This window comes from Arvicanthis niloticus, chromosome 1 (genome assembly GCF_011762505.2).
Source record: "Arvicanthis niloticus isolate mArvNil1 chromosome 1, mArvNil1.pat.X, whole genome shotgun sequence".
In the NCBI taxonomy this organism is placed as follows: Eukaryota; Metazoa; Chordata; class Mammalia; order Rodentia; family Muridae; genus Arvicanthis; species Arvicanthis niloticus.
Genome location: NC_047658.1, coordinates 97766681 through 97788004, shown reverse-complemented (window position 1 = coordinate 97788004; position 21324 = coordinate 97766681). Strand labels below are relative to the sequence as shown.

The 21324-nt window shown below is 46.3% G+C and overlaps 1 protein-coding gene across 3 annotated transcripts in view; it reads right to left on the bottom strand.

Annotated features, from left to right (window-relative positions):
* Positions 1-21324, bottom strand: part of Btbd16 (BTB domain containing 16) — a 49217-nt gene that overhangs the window by 884 nt on the left and 27009 nt on the right. For all 3 annotated transcript variants that reach the window (XM_076911680.1, XM_034521905.2, XM_076911674.1), the window contains exons 11-16: positions 18416-18535; positions 8883-8974; positions 4794-4876; positions 3389-3466; positions 2355-2453; positions 264-452 (exon numbers count right to left, since the gene is read on the bottom strand). In XM_076911680.1, the coding sequence (XP_076767795.1) occupies positions 264-452; positions 2355-2453; positions 3389-3466; positions 4794-4876; positions 8883-8974; positions 18416-18535 (661 nt within the window). The remainder of the gene's footprint in view (positions 1-263; positions 453-2354; positions 2454-3388; positions 3467-4793; positions 4877-8882; positions 8975-18415; positions 18536-21324) is intronic.

Genomic DNA, 21324 nt, shown 5'->3' with positions numbered 1-21324 from the left:
ACAAATACCTATGGACATTTACAGAATGGGTCTGCGGTGCCTCTGACTTAATTTGTTCAAGTCACCCACAACTAATGCTTTTCATTTTAGAAGGGTTTTCTTTGACATCATTTGGAACTGTTATAATCCTAAAGAAACTGAACACAATCCTCAGGTGGATCACTGGTGATTTGAAACTAGGAATGCCCAAAAGGTGGTGAAGGAAAGGAGGAGCCAAAAGGAAACAGCGGAGAGAGAAGCCAGAGGCCAAGGGGGATGCTCACATGGCTTTTGCAGCCCGGCTTGATAAACCCAAACTTCTGCATGATCTGGTTTGTCCCGAACTCCTGCCACCTGCCGTCCACCAGCGTCTGGGCTCGGATCTCGTACTTCACCAGGCGTTCTGACCTCAGGCTGATGGTGCTGTGCTCACAGACTGGTGAGGGGCACTCCAAGTCTGTATGCCTTATTCTCTGCAAAGACAGTGAGCCATCCCACGTAGCCCTGAAACTAGGGTGATGAGAGCAAGCAAAGGGCTCCTGACACACAGCCTTTCTGTTTCAAGTCTATACAGATAGCATGAGGTCATTCTACAAATGGCATGATTTCCCGAGAGCCACCACTGGAAACCTGTGACATCCAAGACCTCTCCATATGCAAACCGTTTGCAACGGACTAGGGCTTGGCCATCAGATCAAGCTTCCTTATTGCTTTGCTGGGCTAAAGCTCCAACAGTGTATACATAAGGGCCTTCTGAGTGCTGGTGTTACATAATTCATCTCTTCCATTCAGTAAGGAAGATGCATGAGGGTCTAGTGACCAAGAAAGGAGGACCCAGGAAGAGAAGGGACTTCCTGTGGTGGTGGCCAAACTGGGACTAACATTCAGAGTCCATCATTTGCTCATTCATTCATGTATCCATCCTCTTATTCACTCAGCCATTTAAACTCTCCCTAGGTTTGCAAGTTGGGGAGGTAGAGGGGGGAGGGGGAGGGGGAGGGGTTGAGGGGAGGGGCAGGGGAAACTGTGGTTGTGATGTATTATATGAGAAAATAATCTTTTTTTTTTTTTTTTTAAAGTTCCCCTAGGTTCTAGGCATGGTGACTGGCAGTGAAACCATAAAGCCAAGTGAGAGACAGTTTCTCGGGGAGCCTGGCACTTAGAGAAGAGAGATCTCTAAGCAGATCCTAAGCGAGCTACAGCAGTCCTTCACCACAGCAGTCATCACTGTCACCACCCTTATTGCTAAAGATAAGCAGTGCTGGGCCAGGATGGCTCAGCAGTACAGTGCATACTTAGAATGCACAGAAATAAAATAGTACAAGGTGTTGGGCGGTGGTGGCGCACGCCTTTAATCCCAGCACTTGGGAGGCAGAGGCAAGCGGATTTCTGAGTTCGAGGCCAGCCTGGTCTACAGAGTGAGTTCCAGGACAGCCAGGACTACACAGAGAAACCCTGTCTCGAAAAAACAAACAAACAAACAAAAAAACAAAAACAAAAAAACAAAACAAAAAAAAAAAAAAGAAAAAGAAAAAATATGTATAAGGCTTTCTATGCTAAACCTGTGGCAAACCCTCCATAATTATTTTAATAATCTGAGGTTAATAATCCTGTTACTGTCTTTTTTGTTGTTGTTGTTTTTTAATCCCAAGACAGGGTTACTGTGTGCAACAGAGCCCTGGCTGGCCTGTAATTCTCTCTGGAGACCAAGTTGGCCTTGAATTTAAGAGATCCACCTGCCTCTCCTTCTCCAGTGCTGGGATTGAAGGCCTGAGCCACCACTGTCCAGTTTCTGTTACTGTCTTCATCTTAAAGGCAGGAGATTTGTGCGACTTACTGAGCGCAGGCAGCTCCTAAGAGAGTTTAATTGCAATTCTCTACCCATCCGTGGTCTTCTTCATCCTCTCCAGAGGGCTCATAGATAACAAGACCTCACTCTTTCACCTGATTCCTCAGATGTCACACATGCTGTCCTTCCATGTCACTCTAGATAGACTCTTCTCCTCTGCTACTTGTAGGCACTATCTATCACTTCCTCAAAGAGTGACCATGGGCAAAGTATCGGCCACTGTGTGCAAGCCGATGATGATACAACTCCCAGTTCACACAGACTGAACCCTGGCTTTGTCAAGAGGCCATGAGGCATGAAAGTGAAGTCCCTCAGAGTTGACACCTTCATCTACTACCAGTACCAACCTCCCTGGCTGCTTGTGAAAATCACATGGCACCACATACGTGACTATGAACAGTGCCTATGACACAGCCTGTATGAATGAAGAACTAATGTTTCCTCAGTTCCTTCTAATTCCATACGAATTGGCCAGGGTGAGGGGTTGTTTTAGAGGCAAGCCTTCCCTGTGCTCCCGCCTTCTTACCTGCATAGAAAAACTGTAAGAGGTAGTGTCGTGTTTGATTCCCTTTATCTCAAAGAAGTATCCATATATAGAAATCCTTTCCGAGTAAGTGGTATATTCCTACATTGGGAAGAAGAATCAACAATGTGAACGGGTAAATACCATCAGTATCCAATGGTGACAGGATGCAGCAGGTTAACTCTACTGACAACCAGAGGGACTCACTCAAAACCTGTCACTGCTTAGAAACAGCTGCTAATTTCTTCCAGCATCTCTAATCATTATTTTTGCATGATCCTTTGGGGAAGAAAGAATGAGTTAGGTATGGTCTTAAATCACCCATGTGTCACAGTGTACTTTTATTTTCAATGAGATGGACGTGCCATACTACTTTGGCGGGTCACTGCAAAGAGGTACTGCATCAGTCTCTCAGATGATAGGTGTAGGTCCCAAGTCCCTGAAATATGAGTTCTTTTAAGATCCCTAATTACCTTAGAGAAGTCACATATCAACATTAAAAAACTTATGTCTATTACAAGCCCAGTCCCAGACTCTGTCCCAACTCAGCACTGAGATGCCTCACACTGGAGCTCCTTGGCCAGCCATGGTTTGATTGAGAGCCACTGAACCTGCTACCAGAATGAGACAGGTTTTGCAACTTTCAACATGCACTTGGACTTGAGACTTGCTGAGCCTTTGGCAGCTGTCAGTGTGTGTGTGTGTGTGTGTGTGTGTGTGTGTGTGTGTGTGTGTAGCCCATAGTTTCCCCAGATGGTTCCCTCTTTTAGGAAGAAAACTTCCAACTCCCAGGCAATTTCTTCCACCCAGGGAAAAGTGCTATTGTTGGTCACCCTCTAGGGAAAACTTGGACCACACACATCAGACTGCTCACTGGCCTGTTCCAGCCTTCTGTCTTATGAACTTGATTTCCTAGGACTTTGCTGGCTCTACTACCAGAAGACAGAGTAATCATAAGTGCCCCCCCCCCTTCTCAAGTTCTTTCACTCAGCATAGAAGAGACTTTCCTTCCCCTTGGTTGGTCAAGTTCTTAGTACCTGCCTAAAGAGCAGCCCGAACCTCATGGCCTGCGTAGAAAGATCTTTCAGGTGGATCATGTTGCCCCCACTCTCCAGCTGTAAAGGAAATACACACAGCTTACCTGATGTGTGTACAAGAGCACGCCTGATCGCTTCCCATCCGCTCCTGGATCCCCAGGCCCCACGGTTTTGTCTTCGGACATTTACTGCAAACCTACTGTACCCAAAGTACTATTAATTTTCCCAGTGTTTGCAGAGTGTGCAGAGAGGAAGGTGAAAAAGGGCTAGGTATTGAGACTGGGGGAATAAAGTACATTTGTTGATAGCCTCTTCATGGGAATGGCCATGGTCACAAACTCAGTGAGCAGTACTCCTGCATGACGTTCCACGGAGAAGACTGGAAAGTGGGGTGTGGATCTCAGGAGTATGAGCTGCAGTCAGGGGTGAAAAGAAGGATTGGGCAGGGTCAGTGGGTGGGAAGATGGAGCTGGGAACTCTCTCAGTGTAAATCTCTTTGGTTGCTTTTGGAGCAAAGTTCTGAATTATGTCCTAGAGAAGCAAGGGCCTTCCATGGGGTCATCCTCACATGAGCAGGGAGCAGGGTACTCGGAGGATTGGTTCCAGCATCACAATGAGTACTTGTGAAGCTGGCTGAGTTTTAACTCGTGACTCATGCGTGTTCAGAACTCCCAACACTGCCCTGCTTTATCTCTGAAAGCGTGCCGTTGGAAATGCACAAGAAGCAGGGCAGCTTGTATGGACAATCCACAAAGCAGACACGTGGAAAATACTCATGTTTGCCAGTCATAAAGGAAATGCATATTGAAAGACGAAGTGCCTTTGTTCCCTCCTCAATGAACAAAAGTGATTTGAAATTTGAATGCTCAATGCTGCCAAGTGTGTGTACAGTGGGATGAGGCCATTTCTTGCTGGGGGCAGAGTCATTTGGACCCAGCACTTATTAGTACGTACCAGGAACAAAACAGTACATATGTTACAATGCATTTCTATTGTGGAGAACCTTCTATAAGCAAAGAGTTAAAGGACAGAGAATAAACTATTCTATGAAAACGTGATCCCTATTGAAAGGCAGCAGAGACAGAGAAGTGTTGACTGCGGCTGTTGTCTTTGAGTGATGGCCTTAGGGGATTTCTTTTCTATACAGTTTCAATAATAAGCTCGTTTGTATTTGTGTCTAGTAGGGCCTGGGTTGGAGGAAGGTATGACCGGAGAAATTTAGACTAGCTAAATTTCCAACTCAGAGGCCAAGTGGGATCTCACCCCCTCCCTCCCCTGAAGAAGCTCCAGATATGCCCTGACCTCGGAGGCCCAGAGACTTTAAATGAGGAACATATCTCCAGAAAAAGCAAAGCGGGGTGACACAACACACTTTGCTAACTGCTCCCATGAGAAGCCGACTCACTGCGTGATAATGGTTGGCTGTAACCCGGACCAGCCAGGACTCAGGGAAGAAATTGATGTGCCTTAACTCCTCCAGGTCCTTGCCTTAGAGAAACACAAGGGGAAGTGGTTATAGGCTTATTCATAACTGGGCCTCAGATGTCTGACTTACAGGAAGAAAAATGGAGACATCAGGCAAACAGCAAGGGCTAGTTTCCTCTGAATGTTTGTTCATAGAACAGGAAGACAACACCTAAGGATCACTATGGTTGTATACAGAAGCATATTTTTTTCCAAATTTATTCTTAAAGGAAAAATAACTTATAGGACCAAGGAGATAGCCCAGTGGGCAGTGTATTTGCTATGCAAGTGTGGGGGTTGGAGATCTAAGTGTAGTCCCAGGGTTGAGGAGGCAGAGATGGCAATCCCTGGAGCAAGATGGCTAGCTAGACCAGCCCATCTGGCAAGCTCCAAGTTCAGTGAGAGACTCTGCCTTAATATAGAGGATGGAGAATGACGAGAAGACACTTGATGTCAAATTCTACATGAATACACAAATGCTTACATATGTATACAAATGCATACAAATGCTTGTATGCTCACATATATGCGAACGTGGATATACACACATGTACACACTATAACACACACATATAAACTTAGGCAAAGATACTTCAAAAGGAATAAGTGAATCACTCCAAACTGGAGGAAAATTTCAATTTGATAAGAAATCCCTCATGCTATTACCTATTTATTCAAGTTTAAGTCAGCCAGACATTGTGGTGGTTCATGCCTTTATGTTCAGCACTTGGGAGGCAGAGGCAGGGGGATTTTATGAGTCTGACGCCAGCCTGCCTCCATTGAGCTCCAGGGCAGCCAAGACTACATAGTGAGACCTCATATTAAAACAAGCAAAACCCCCCAAATACAGCACTTAGGTTATATTATTTTAAAAGAAACATGTTCTCGGCATCCCGGCAAGAACACCTCACTGCTACATGGTTTTCAGGTAACTACATTAAAGCAGGAGGTTGACATCCATGGCCAGGCAGGGCCTCTCCCTTTGAACAGTCCACCGCACACTGCCAAGGCATCTGCATCCTCTTGGCATTATTATCAATCTACGTTATCAAACAAACAAAAGGGAGGAGCTACTTAGGCTGTGCACTGGTCCCATTCTAACCTGCTTCTGGCCGGGCTGGAGAGATGGCTCTGTGGCTGAGTGCTCCTAGTGCTCTTGTAGGAGCTGCTGGGTTCAACCAGGCAGCTCCAGGGAACCCGATGGCCTCCTCTGGCTTCCATAGGCGGCTTTATTTCCCCTCCCTCCCCCATACAATTAAATGTAATAAATCTTTTTTTTTAAAAAATCTGTTTCTGACCAAGCATGGTGGCACACAGCTACAATCCCAGCACTCATGAAGTGGGGACAGAAGAATCAGAAATTTGAGGCCAGCCATAGCAACTTCAAGGCCATTGTGGGTGACATGAGACTCTGTCTTAGAAAACAAAACAAAACAAGCAACAACATCATCAAACCAGCCAGTGAGATGACTCAGTGAAAAAGGGTGCTTGCTGCCAAGCCTGGTGACCTGAGTTCAAATCTTCAGGATCCATAAAGTTAAAGGGAGTGGACTCCTGTGAGTTGTCCACTGACCTGCTTCTGTTTTTATCCACCCCCCCCCCACACACTTTTTCAGAGTCCCTAAGATATTCATAAATTACAAAACACACCATTTCCCACCTCTCTATCAAGCCCAAACATTTCAATCTCCTGGCTGCAATCCTGCCTGCCAAGGGATGGGGCTTTAAATGATGTCATCAATGTCACTAGAGCATCTAGAAGCAGCTTGGCCAGAGCTCCCTGACTCCATCAGTCGCTCTTAAGTTTTCAGCTTTTACCACATCCACAGATCTGGAAATGCCTTTGAAATCATTCTCAAAAATTCCTTCAGGTTCATCTACCTCAGCGAGTGGCCTCCTGGGCTGCCCAGATCATGGGGATAATATTTTCCTCCTTTCTTCAAACCAGTTGCCTTCCCTTCTCCCGGAGTATGAGGTCCAGGCAACAGAAGCCTAGTTTAGGGAACAGACCTGGAGCTTTGGGATTCATTGAACATTGCCTTTCAAGCATATTCAGATGAAATAACCATGTCCCTGGTGTGTGCAGCGAAAGAAACATGGAGTAAGTTTGTAGGAAACCAGCCCAATGTTTGTCATAAAGGGGAACTGAAAACATTGCCCCCAAGCCTTTTGGACCACATCAGTTCAGCCAGTTATAAAACCATGAAACAACAGAAAACTCTTCTGGCCTCATACTTTGCTTTCTATTCACCTCAGGAGGGGACAGGAAATAAAGTTGAGGCTGATATGCTTAGCCTGAGAGAGAGAAGCTTCCCACAAGGGTGTGAAGTAGAGAGCCTGGCCCAGCTATGCATTGCAAAATAGGCAGAAACCTTGAGCAGAAATCACTAAAGATTTCTAAAGAACTGGGGTCTGGTTGATGAATAAGTTGGATCTATGAGGCAGGATCCAGGAAACCCGTACTTCCTTCTCCAAAGAAGAACACAACACACTTCAGCTGCTGGGACAAAAGGTTCCAGCAGTTGAAATGCTTCAAGAGAGAGCCAATTTCTCTCCCAAACTGCCAAACAAGGGACCCAGAAGCTAATCCCGTGCTGCAGCAGATGACTCAGTCAGATGGCAAGAAAACAGCCTTGAGGTATGAATGTATGATTATACCACTCAGGTGGTAGAGTGCTTGTCCAGTATCCATAACTCTGTAGGATGGGAACCCCAGCAGCCCATAAATGGAGTGAGGGAAACATCTACAATACTAGTAATTGGGACATGGAGGCAGGAGGATCAGAAGTTCAAAGTCATCTTTGGATATATATTGAATTTGAGTCTAGCCTGGGGTATATAATACCCTGTCCCAAGGGGGGAAAAAAACCGAGATTGTTAGCATTTTTGTCTAAGCTCCGCCCCCCCTACCCCCAGTTACCTGGCAACAGCCAGGTGTGCCTGACTCACTATAAAAGGGGCAGCTTGCCTCCTCTGCTCTCTCTTGCTCTTGCCTTCTTGCTCCTGCTCTGTCCTCTCTCCCTCTCTCCCTTTCTCCCCTCCCCATTTCCCTCCCAACCTCTCTCCACGTGCTCATGGCTGGCCTTTATTTCTCTATTCCTCTACTCTGTCTTTGTCTCTGTTTCTCTCTCTCTCTCTCTCTCTCTCTCTCTCTCTCTCTCTCTCTTTCTCTCTGCCTTTCTCTGTCTCTACTACCCTCTTAACTCCCCTCCCCAAGCCCTGAATAAACTCTATTCCATACAATACCATCATGTGGCTGGTCCCTCAGGGGGAAGAGATGCCTCAGCATGGTTCTCGGAGGCAACCCCTTCCCCCATACCTGACTACATCTCCACCAAAACATATTTCTTCTCTCCTTACCTTTTTAAAAACACAACAGAGATGAGAATGGAGAAAGGTCTGTAATTTCAGCACTCGAGAGGTTAAGATGAGAATCATTACAAGTGTGAAGCCAGCCTTGGCCGTCAACTTGACATATCTGGGAAAAGGGACCCTTAACTGAAGACTTACCTCCAGCAGTTGACATGTGGGCATATCTGTGGGGGCATTGTCTTGCTTGCTAGTTGATGTGGGAGGGCCCAGCCCACAGTGGGTGCCATCCCTAAGCAGGTGGACCTGGGCCACAGAAGAGAGCTACCTGGGAATAAGCCAGTAAGCAGCTTTTCTTATGGTTCCTTTCTCTGCTTCTGCTTGAGTTCCTGTACTGGCTTCTCTCCCTAACAGACTGTTACCTGAAAGTGTAAGCTAAATGTACCTTTCCTCCCAACTTGCTTTTGGTCATGATGTTTATTACGAGAACAGAAAGAAAACTATGTACCCAGCATGCTATCAATGGAACCTCTGATTATCTCCCATTTTATAGGTGGGGTTACTGAGACCAAAGTCATACATCTTAGGAGTGACAATCCCAAGAAGCATTCCTGCGGCAAGGTCTGCTGGGGCTTCTGGAGAATATCTGAGACAGCATCTGCTGGGGGTTCATTCCAAACAGCCTTCCCAGGCATGCAGTCACATGGGTGGTGACACTTACCACTGGTGATGCCGTGCAGACGCAGGCAAAGGAACAGCGGCATCCAGCTCTGTCCTGGATCCTGTTCCAGGAAGCAGCACCTCTTGGAAAAGCTTAGAAGATAAGAATAGAAAGCCTTCAGAAAATTCCTTTCTGGAATGGGTGAGCTACTGAAAGCCATGACCTAGAGACCAGTGGTCTCCCCAGCAAGGCTAGAGGCAGGCGTGTGGAAGCGGGGCCAGCTTAGATAATACAAAGAGACCAGTGGTTTCATTCTCCTCTATCTCTGAGCTGTGCACACGGTTGGTGCCAAGAGCATTTGTAGTAAATGACTAAGAGCAGCATATGCCATGCACAGAGGACTTCAGCCTACATTTCACAAACCTATGGAACACACAAGTTAAGTTCTGTCAGCTCCGTTTTACAGAAATCTGAGCCCTGGCCAGGTCTTGAACCCCTGAATTGAACATCTGACTCCTGTACAGATGTCTCCCTTGCAGCCAGAAGCAAGCCTTTCAAAGCACTGCTGGTAGAATTAAGGGAGAACAGGAGAGCTAAGGAGGGGTCCCTGGTTTGCCCACCAGTTTTGTGCTGGCCAGTGGCAATGTTAAATGCTGATTAAGTGAGACACAGGCTGAAGGTCAGGGATGGGTAGAGAAGGTCAGATTCTCCAGGGGAAAATGCTCACGGAGAGACACACGCCTACCACCCTGATGTACTCTTTCCTAAAACTGTCATTCTTCACATGGGGGGACAACGAGGGATGCTTTCCCAAACCTCTTTGGACGTGCACTCAGCTGCGTGAGGAGGTTCCGGGAAATCATCCAAGGGCATGTTTAGAATATTCTGGTTTGCTTTTGCCTTATTTGTGTATTTATTTATTATTTGTGTATTTATTTATTGGGTAGTTTGGATGTGCTGGTCATGGTACACAAGTGGAGGTCAGGAGAGAACTTGTAGACCTTGCTTCTCTCCCATCACGTGGGTTCTAGGAGTCGAACTCACGTCATCGGGCTTGTGGCAAGTGCCTTTACTTTCTGAGCCATCTTGCTGGCCCAGAGTCTTTTGCTGTGGACCAAGAACTCAAGTCTTACTCTGCCCCAGCTGGATTGGCTGCACCTTTGGCTCTGTGTCCCGCCTCTGTTACCTGAAACTGTTACTCTTCAGGAAACCTGGGCCCCATCTGACTCCCCAGATCCCCTGACTGTCAGTGGTTCCCATACATAAGCCTAGGGGTGCCACAGAGCTGTAAGGGGGACGTGGATTCAGTTCCATGAGTAGTTATTAGATTCTACTGTGCAGCGGTCTCTGAAAGTGACTTGAAGAGGCAGATATTGACAGAGGCCTATGCTATCAGCATGGTGGGGTTGTTGATCCCAGGGTTCATCCTCTGCCACCCATGGCCATGACAGTGCTCTAAGCCCACAAGCATCTTAATGGGACAGGTGACACTGACTTTTGCCCTTTCTACATCCTGATACGGATGACACCTAGAGTACTAGGTAAGGAGGTGTCAGGGCTGGTGACAAGTGTCAAGAAGGGCTAAGCTGGAGTAGTTCTCCCCAGCTCCACCGAGTGCTCTGAGAAATAAGCTAGTACTCATGACCAGGGCTTTCTTAGCCCAGGCTAGCCCAGATCAATGAACTTAGATTGCCCCAGACCCCTGAGCCCCAGATGGAGCTGCAGGTTAACTACAATCAGATGGAACCAGAGCAGGGAAAGGCCAGGCCTAGAGGAAAGAGGCTTGACTTCCTCCAATGCAGAAGCCACGAGGTTCCCGTTTTGCTGTTCTGTTTGGAAGCTGCTCGAAGAGACCCAGGGCCTGATCCTCCCTTTGGGAATCACTTGGGCCGGAAGGACTGCCAGCCAACCCTCTTTGGACAGCCCTCCTGTCGCAGAGAACTGGAGAAGTGCTTTAAGACAAGCATTTGAATTTCATAAGGGAAGTGGTGATAATACACACCATTATGGCTAGTCTGAAAGGTCATAGTTAACAACCAATATGGGGTCTGGAGTCAGTCACACCAGGGTCCAGTCCTGGCCTGGTCACCTATCAGTTGTGTGACTAAGCCTGTCTGAGCTTAATTCTCCTCTGTAGAGACAAATGTGTCTCCTTGGGTGGATGAGAGAGGCTGAGGGGACACTGCTTGGGAAGTACCTGGCACAGTTGGAACCCAGCAAAGTCCTCTGTGCCTTATAAATTCTCATATCTCAAAGGGATCTGGGCTCAGGCATGTTGGGAACACGGAGTTGCCCCTGGTGGCATTCGTCATCATTGCTGTCCATCAAACCACCCAACATGGGCCACCCAGGCTTGGCCACTGATTTTCTAAAATAAACTCTCAAGGGGCCTGAGGGGTTGACCCACACTCTAGAACCAATCAGTTTCTCATCTCCTATGACCCAGTGACATCCTCTTGTCAGCTCACAGGTCCAGCCCAGGACCTTTCTGCCTATCTTGATCGTGAGAGCAGACATCTATTTGATGTCACACAACAGGAGCGGGAGGTCTGGGACCTCCTGCCTGGCTGTGCGAGTAGATTCCCGATCTCCGATCTCCGCTGCCTGTCCATCTTCCTAAGCACTGTGCTCATTGATGGCCGAGCCCTTCTCAGGGGCAAACTGTCTAAGGTTTCTCAACCCTCAGGGACTGATCCCTTAAGGAAAGACAGTCCCGGGAAACTGAAACACAAACTGGTTTCCTCTGGGTTCAGCTTTCTTTTTTTTTTTTTTTTTTTGTTTTGTTTTTTGGGGCGTGCGCCACCACCACCCGGCTCCTCTGGGTCCAGCTTTCAGCTTTCAAGGTATGCTTCCCCCACCCTCTCCCCTCTCCCCGCCCCCACCCCTGATCCCGCCCCCCCTAGACCTCCTGACTTGCTCACTTTGGGTAAATCCCCTTTTGAGGTCTCAGACTGTAATCTTAAAGCTCACAGCAGCCACAGTTTTCTCACTTCTCCTTCGCATTATCTGCTGGAGTTAGTTTCCCTTCCTGATGAGTAAGCCTGAGACTCAGAGCTCTGTGGTCCCTGCATTTCAAATCTGAGCCTCGAGGTACAGAGCTGAGCTTATGACATGTGCTATAAAGATGTTATACCTGGTTGGATTACTTATATTTTGTTTGTTTGTTGCCATGACAAAACACCTGACAGAAGCATCTGAAGGGAGATAAAGGTGGGTTTTGTTTTGAAAGAGTCTTTTTTTTTTTTTCTTCTTCTCATAGCTTCAGAGGGCTTTTGGTCCCTCATAGAAGAGAAGGCATGGCGGAGGAACCACTCTCTGCGGACAGGAATCTGCCCCCATATCTTGGCAGACCAGGAAGCCAGGAACACAGAGTGGAACCATGGTCAGGCATGACTTTTAAAGGCTGGGTACTTGTACCAGTCAGGAGCCAGCTTTTAAAGGCTCTATAGCCTTCAGACAAGCACCATAGAAAACAAACCTGGAGCCACAGGCCTGTAACCCAGGCTTCTTAAGACTGAGGCAGGAGGATAGCAAACCATACATGGACTATAGAGTGAGTTCAAGGCCAGTCTGGAGAACTTAGTGAAACTGATTAAAAATTAATAAAAGGACTGGGTTACCGTGCAGTGTCCCAATGCATGCCAAGCGTCCGTGAGACACTAGGCTCAGTACTTGCATGCCCCCTTACTCACACATGTACGTGCACACATGCACACATACACAGATCGCAAACTGGGGACCAAGTATTTAAAACAGGAACCTGTGTGGTGTATCTCAGATTCAAACCACAGCACCACAGACACCATGATCCAGGCCAGACACCAAGGGTGAATAACCAGTTTTCTACTCCTTCAGGAACTGGATCAGCCAAGTCTAGAGAGAACTGAGGCGAGGAAGGACATGGCTTAGGCTAATGGATCTCGAGTTTCAGTTTGTGAAGGCAGGAGGGTTCTGGGTGGATGCATCATCACATGGCGTGATGGTTCATAACGCCGCTGAAGTGTGGACTGAAAAGTAGTGAAAATGGCAAGTTGTATGTAGTGTACATTTGACCAAAATTTAAAAAAAAAGAAATGATTTAAGGTTTAAAAATTATCTTGCTTCTTTGAGAAGTGTTTGAAACCATAAATTAAATGCTAGAATGTAGTTTGGAAAAAAAAAATACATCTGGGGTCAATAGCTCACCATGAGGAAAGAATATGGCTTTTTGATAAAAATTCAGAACAGAAGACCTAGACATCTTATGGGATCAAAGAGGCAGGAAATGGCCTCTTGTTCCTAACCCCAACATGGGATAAACAGCACAGGTCCACAGGGTCCAATGGTGCTGCTGCTGTTCGGTTCCTCCTGCCAAGGGCTTCCTGGGTCGCTCTTCTCATGTCTGAGCATGAGTGTGTCACCTCTGTGCACTGTGGTTAGGTTTCCGGTCCAAAGCCTTCGTGGAGTGAATGGCAGATGTAATACAATGTAATGTCATGTCAGTAGATGAGATGAACATCGAGAACTTCTACCAACCTGAATCTTACCTATGGTTTCCCTACTCTTCCCCCATTCAAGCTCTGGGGAAAATGGGATTTGTGTCTGTTCTGCTTGCCTCTTGTTCCCACAAGGCCTTGTGCAGGCCCTGGCACTTTGTCTTACAATGTGTTGGGTGGGTTGACCAGCACGACCTGGTTTCTGCCAACCTTCCATCTCTCCATCCACCCACGATGTATGTAGTAGGGATGCCAGGGATGCAGGGCCTGCTACACGGTGGGTCTGTGTGAAGACCCTGCATTCACATGCTTCATCTGCTGCCACCAGGTTCTTCTGTCAAGCCAAGTCCTATCAGCCACACTGCAAGACCCAGTCTGGTAGCTTTCTAACAGTGAAGACAGCTCTTGGCACATGTACAAAAACGGGAAACAGGGCAAGATTCAGTCACTCAAATTCTGTCTAATGACAGCTACAGCTGTCCTTTCAAAGAACCTCCTATGTCCAGGCTCCTCATGGGCCTTCTTCCATTTCTCTAGGACATTGTAAGGCGTCTTGCTGTTTCTCCATATTCTGAAAGCCAAGAAGGTACTTGGAGGAGCAGGAAGCTGGGAGAGACTCAGACCCACAATACTGGGGGAACTGAGAAGACAGAAGATTTAGGCTCCAGAGAACTATGTGGAAGGGAAACTAAGGCAGAAGCTTCAGTCAAAGCAAAAGGATATGGGCCAGGCAGGGAGCATGGGAGTTGGGTGCTGGAAAACCTTTGTCCCAGAATATGCCACTTCACCCCCAGCACAGGGTCTTGAGGGACTGTTCTAAGACAGAACAGCTTCATGTTTCATGCTGGGTCTATACACAGGTGTATTCATATGTGAAAATTCTCTTAATGTCTCTGTGCTCTCTCTCTCTTTCTCTCTCTTGCTCTCTGTCTATTTATCTATCTATCTGTATTTTTTTCTACAGTTTATTTTCTAAAAACACTTTAGGGCTGGAGAGATGATTCAGTAGTTAAGGCCCTGGGTACTCTTCCGTAGGACATGGATTTGATTCTCAGCACCACACAATAGCTCACAATGTCCTTTTAAAACTCCAGTCCTAGGGGATCTCATGCCCTCTTCTGTGGGCACTGCATGTATGTAGTATACTTACATACATGCAGACAAAACACCCATACATAGATAGGTAGGTAGATAGACAGAGATACAGAGAGACAGACAGACAGACAGACAGACAGACAGACTAGATAAATGTTTTCTTGTTTTGTTTTTTGAGACAGAGTTTCTCTGTGTAGCCCTGGCTGTTCTGGAACTCACTATATAGACCAGGCTGGCCTTGAAGTCACAGAGATCCACCTGCCTCTGCCCCTTGAGTGCTCGGATTAAAGGCATGTGCTACTACCACCCAGCAACAAATAATATTTCAAGAGGACTTTGAAGTTTCCTGCTTTGGTCCTTCCTGAGTTAATGGGTCCTTCTCAGTTAACCAACTGGTTAGTTTTTGTCAGTTTAATACAAACTATATGCACCCAGAAGCACTGCTGCTGTAGACTGGCCCGTGGGTACACCTCTGAGCTGTTTTCTTGATTAACAGTTGATGTGGGAACACCCAGGACACTGTGGGCAGTGGCACCTCTGGGTACATGGTCTCAGGTGGTATAAGAAAGCAGGCTGAGCAAGCTAGGAAGCAGCACTCCTCCATAGACTCTGAGTGGCCTCCTTCTATGATGGGCTATCATCTGTAAGCCAAAATCGGCCTTTCCTTCTCCAAGGTCTCTTGATCAGTGTTGTTTGTTTTGTTTTGTTTTTTAAAAATCACAGCAGCAGAGAAGTAATTCTCAGCTTGTAGCTGCTTTCCCAAACTCTTCAGTAAGTGGGACAGAATGGGAACCTTTCCCCAGTGGAGGGAAGCCCCAGCTCTGGTTACATATTCTTTCCTATAAGGAGGCATCAAGATTAATTCTGGACAGCCTGTTTACTTCTCTAAAATAGTCACTAGGAAGAAACCGCTGCAAGGTGCCAAGGTGTGTGTGCCTTTCTGTCCTGCGCGCTTACGTGCATGTGTATGTGTTAAGTGTGTGTGCTTATACATGCATGTATTGCAGTGTGGTGTGTGTGTTCACATGTGTGCTGATGTGGGAGCACAGGCTCCCTTCTTGCAACAATGTAATTAGTAATAAAAACACAATTGATGATGTTTCAAAAACACCTGGCTGAATCAGGGAAACCTCCCACTGGTGTACTAGGCACGTGGTACACTTGGGAAGAATTTGGTGCGTGAATGAAACATTTTGCAAAAGTCCATGAGAGAAAGAAAATGGAGCTCGGACGTAAGTACCTACGTTTGCTGCTGGCCTTTCTTAGGATGAGGCCGGAATGATGAAGAGGGAGCTATATGACCACTGTGCATGGATATTAATCTTAGGCTCCTTTAGGATGCCCTGCCTGCCAGACCCCCACAGCTGCAGCTCTGCCTCCTCCGTGGAAGGCTGCAAACCCTTGCTGTCTAGTATTTACACAGCCTGTCTCGCTGTTGCCACATTCTGATGAGCTCACCTTGGAGATCCCCATGTGTGGTCCTCAGTGTCTACTCCATCTCTTCTCATCAAGATGGCTTAAGATTACTGACATTTAAGTGATTTCATCAGTATGTGCACTGCCCTAGAAGAGGATGCTATTGTCACTGCTTAGGCTGGACCAATGAGATGAAAGAAGGCCCATGGGCCAGCCAGCTCCACAAAGCCCAGCTATGGTGGGGGGCTCCACACATCAACTCCCTGTTGGCACACTTTCCTCACACGCCAACCATAGCTATGATGAGTCACATGACAGCTCCCTGCCTATCTCCCTGTGCTAAGGCAGGAGCTGACCTGCAGCTAAGCAGCAAGTTTTCCTGGTGGGCATGACTCATTGGAAAGTGTCTCTGAGATATTAAAAGAGGGAGGGAGTGGAGCTAAAACACTTGGGTTCAAAGCAAATTATATAGAAACGAAGCACAGTGCACATAATCCTGCCGCCAAATAAAGCTTTCCCCAAATAACAAGACAAGAAAAAAACAGGCTTTGTAGTTAACACCAAGCACAGATGTTCCAGGAGTGGGTGAAATGTCTCAAAACAATACGGATAAAACTTGGCTCAAACAGATCAATTTGCTCGTTAATATGTGAAGACACACTTATCTGCTAAGTTCTCGAGTGCAGAGAACATGCCTCCTCATGCTAAGAGACCCCAGTTCCTGTTCCTATAGAAACATGGACCAGAGTTGAAAACAAGGTAGCACAGGGCTTCCTTGCTAGGGCAGAGCCTTTACAGCTACTTGGGATAGTCAGTCTACAGGGTCACCACACTCGCCCACCCTCTTGGATGATATGGAGGTGATTTTTACATTTAATATAAAATGTTATGGTTTGCTCTAACCTAAGTGCAGGTGTTACACTTGGTCATTAGGGATGGAGAAAGCTTCAGTTTTGGTCTCAGTGGGAAGAAATGAGGCCTCTAATGTGTGTTAGAGGAAGGGGTATTAGGACCCTAATGCTTTCTCTCTTTCTGTTCCCCGGTCACCATGAAGCGAGCATCTTTGACCCACCTTGATGTTCCGTGTCTACACAGGCCCAGTGGTAACGGAGCCAGTCAACCACACATTAAAACCAATACAACTAAGCCAGAATTGACATTCAGTGGGTAAAGTGCTCTCCATGCAAGCACGAGGGCCTGAGTTTGGATCCTCAGAACACACGAGAAGCCAGGCACAGCAGCAGCATGTGTGTCTGTGACCCAGTGCTCCTGAGGTGAGATACGAGGCAGAGAAAGGAGAATCTCCAGGAACTTGAAGGCCAGCTAACACACTGCATCTAGCAGCAGGCAAGAGACTCATTCTGTCTAAAACAAGGTGGAAAGTACAGAGCAACACCAAGACTGGCTTGCTCATGTGTGCTGTGGCACACATATCCCTGCACTCACACATAAATCTGTGGACACACACAGACCCTCCATACACACCACACCATGCACATACACAGGTACGTCATGCACACTATACACCCAACATACACATGCACTATACATCCCACATACATATACATACACACACACACAGACACACACACAGAGACACACACACAGAGAGAGAGAGAGAGAGAGAGAGAGAGAGAGAGAGGGAGAGAGAGAGAGAGAGATTAACAATATTGTGCAGATAATCGGGGTAGTGAATAGAAAGCATCCTCAAGAGAGCTCAGTAAGACATACTTAAAGGGTACTCAGTATTATCAGTCTAATATTTTTCTTTGAATGTTGAGATATATTAATTTCAGATCATTTAAGTTTACAGAGTATAAGAAACAGGACTCGTGCTAGGAACCCTTTTTTTTTTTTTTTTTTTTTTTTTTTTTTTTTAATTTTTTGGTTTTTCGAGACAGGGTTTCTCTGTGTAACCCTGGCTGGCCTGGAACTCACTTTGTAGAGCTGGCCTTGAATTCAGAAATCTGCCTGCCTCTGCCTCCCAAGTGCTGGGATTAAAGGCATGCGCCACCACTGCCCGGCTCGTGCTAGGAACCTTGCACACTCAAAAACTTTCCATTTTTTTCCCAAAACCTAGAATTTTATATGTTATCTCAAAAAAAAAAAAAAAAAACCCATAAATGAAACATCTGACCTGATATTTTAAGGTCAGTGTAGCACAGTTATTTTCCTGAACAAAGGGTTATTACCTTCCGTATCGTGGCTGTTACTGGGCACACCATTTCCCGGAAGCATGCAGTTCCCTCAGAGAGAAACAACTGTGTGCTATTGACTTTTCTCAGTGGTTATAATACTCTATAGTCACAGTCACCCTAGGTACGTTCTCCAGATGACACTAATGAAAATTATATTGCTGACCTCTATCTTATTTATTTTCCTATTTTAAGCAAAATAGATAGCTACAAGGATGCTTCAGCGAGTAAAGGCCCTTGCCACCAAACCTGACAATCCCAAGTTTGATCTCAGGGAGTCACATGGTGGAAGGAGAGAACTGACTTCTCTGACTTCCAGGTGCATGCACACCCATACAGTAAATAAGTAAACAATTCATTAATTAAAGTAGTTTAAACACACACTTTATCGATCAACATTGAAGTACATTACCTGTTAAAAAACGCCAGCATGGTTTCGTGGATTGGGATCATCTGGACCTTGCAGTTCATCTGCAGGTAAACCCACATGAGTAAGGTTTTCAGGAGATGGAACTCGCTGAAAGTGAACAACCTGGCCAGAATGACAGAGGGAGATGTGTCAGGACTAAAAGGGAAAAACCATTTGGAAGAAGAAGAAAAGGCAGAAGTGAGTCTGGGGATGAGACAGAGCCAGCCTGAGTCTGTAAGTGACCTCAGACAGTGAGACACTGACTAACTTGTTCAGGGTGGATCAAGTCAGTTCTGAGGGAGACCTGGGAACCGGACGCTGGGGCTTCTCAGCCACCTGCCATGCCATTACAGAAGTGATGTTCTCATTTAGTGAGCTCTCAAGATGCTCTGTGCTCCCAAGTCACTTTAGTTTTTAACTGTAATTAGTGGCAGGAGCCTATGAACTGGAGATAGATGTCCCTTGCCTTGATAGCTGTTGAAGTTGGTCTTGCCTTGTGCCTATTTAACATTTCAATTAGTGTCCATTTGTGGTGCTTTGCATTAATTTTTATTTTAATACACTGCACATGGATACACTTATCTTAATAAGTTAGGTGTTTCAGTTAGACGTTGTCCCTTCATGCCTGATAAAGTTTACAGCCCAGCTGTCTCTTACCATTGGCCTTGCTGGACCTCGGCCCAGTTAAAGCCTGAAATAAATAACTCATCTCAAGTCACACAGTTCTGAGCTCAGTCCCAGGCATGGGTTTGGGACTTCTGGGGTATGACTGAGATCACTCAGTCATGAAAGGGCAAGCATAGCCACTTCTCAGAATGGCAGTAGTGAAGACCAGTGGACAGGATTCATCTTGGAAGTTTCTAACTGATGTTGCAACTGTTCGAAAGCATCTTAAGCTCACACAAATTCATCATGGCTCTGGGGACCACAAGTACAAAACGGAGTTCCCTGGGCTCTGATCGCGGAGTGAACAGGATCAGTTACTCTCTCCTGGAGGCTCTTTTCCTTGCCTTTCATGGCACCTAGAAAGCACTGTTGTTCCTTGGCTTTTGGCCCTTTCTTTGGCTGAGCCAGCAATGCAGCCTCTTCTGATCCCTTCTGTCTCTGATTCTTCTGCATATGAAAAAGTCCCTTCCAGTGAGACTGGGTATACCCTGGGAAGCCTCACAAGTTGAAGTCATCTAATTAGCGGCCTTCATTCCAGTACAACCCCAACTCCCCTTTGTCATGTACTCTGACATAGTCACAGGTTCTAGAGATTATTTGGGCATCTTTGGAACCATTACTGTGTTGACCACACACAATTTAGGACAGTACCCAGCACGTGACAATGTGCTCGGCAATGGCAGGCCTTATTCAAAGTGGCAGGGATGGGCTCCTGGCTCCAGAGCCCAAGCTGTGGCCACAACAGTGAGGGGCATCTCAAGAACCCACTATGCCACCTGGAATGGCGACACACGCCTTTAATACCAACACCAGGGAGACAGAGGCAGATGGATGGATCTCTGTGACTTTGAGGTTAGCCTGTCTACATAGTGAGTTCTAGGACAGCCAGAGTGACACAATGAGAACCTGTCTCAAAAAAAAAAAAAAAAAAAAAAAAAAAAAAAAAAAAAAAGAAGTTCACTGTGACCAAAGCCACCTCAACACTCTTTCTTCTCCAATAGCTCCTGCTGGCTTGACTCTCAAAGGGACTGTTTCAATACTTCTTAAACATACTGATACTTCTGGTGCCTGACCCTAGGCACAGCACCTGGTTATAAAGTATGTCATAGCCTTTTTATTCCCCACCTCAGGGGTCACTGTAGATAAACCGAAATAAATCATGTCTTCTAGAGATCAATGCAAGTACAACCCTCCCACCTTTCACCCTATTTCTCCACTCAGTCTTCATTCCTTTTATTTGTTTCCAGGCTACCTATAGGTGCCTCGTCTTGAGTCTGGCCAGTCAGAACCAAGCTGATCACTGTCTGGGCCACAAAGAGGTTGATGCCACATCCCCATAGACCAATGGTTTTCAACCTTCCTAATGCTGTGACCCTTTAACACAGTTCCTCATGTTGAGTTGACCCCCAACCATGAATATTTTTTTTTACCACTTCATAACTGTAATTTTGCTGCTGTTGTGACTTGTAATATAAATATCTGATATGCAACCCCTGTGAAAGAAGTCATGACCCACAGGTTGAGAACTGCTGCCATAGAGACTGTAGGTCAACTGGGTCAGGGAAGTTGTATGGCTTCTAGAGCAGATGCTACCCTTGTGGACCTCAAGTCTAGAAAGTTTCTTGAGATTTTCCCTAGGAAGAGTCAGAAGTAACAAGAGGGATGGCTCCATCACACAGGTTCTGGCTTTTATAAAGGTGTTTGCTGAAGTTAAGGTTGAGGAAAGATCAGTCTCTGGAAGCGTCTCCAGGCGTGGCCAACGTGCAGCTGTGTGCCACATGGATCCCCAGGAAAGTGATGGATGCGGTCCAGTATGTAATCATAAAGTTATTGAAAGCATTGTGATATTTTTTTGATGACTTTTTTGCAGTCCTTAAACTTGAACATTATAGATGACAATACTGTCTCAATGTAAAAGGTTAGGCGTGGCTGGTTTAGCCCCACTGTAGGAAGTGACCACAAGGAGAGCATTCACACACACTTTTAATTAATCCAAGAGCTTTGGAGACTTCAGTGCAGAACTCAGTCTCTCGCTCTGTGCTGTGTGTGTTTCCCGGTGGCCACCTCAACCTAACTTAACTGACGCTTGTTCTTTAGGAGAAAATCATTGTCTTCCATAAGACACTGTCCTCTTATTTTATTTTCAAGGAAACTGCTGTGAATGAACAATAAGCCTCCTTTCTGAACGCTCACCATGGAGAAAGCCAGGCCCACATGAGCAGGCATGAACAAGGCTATCCATTGCT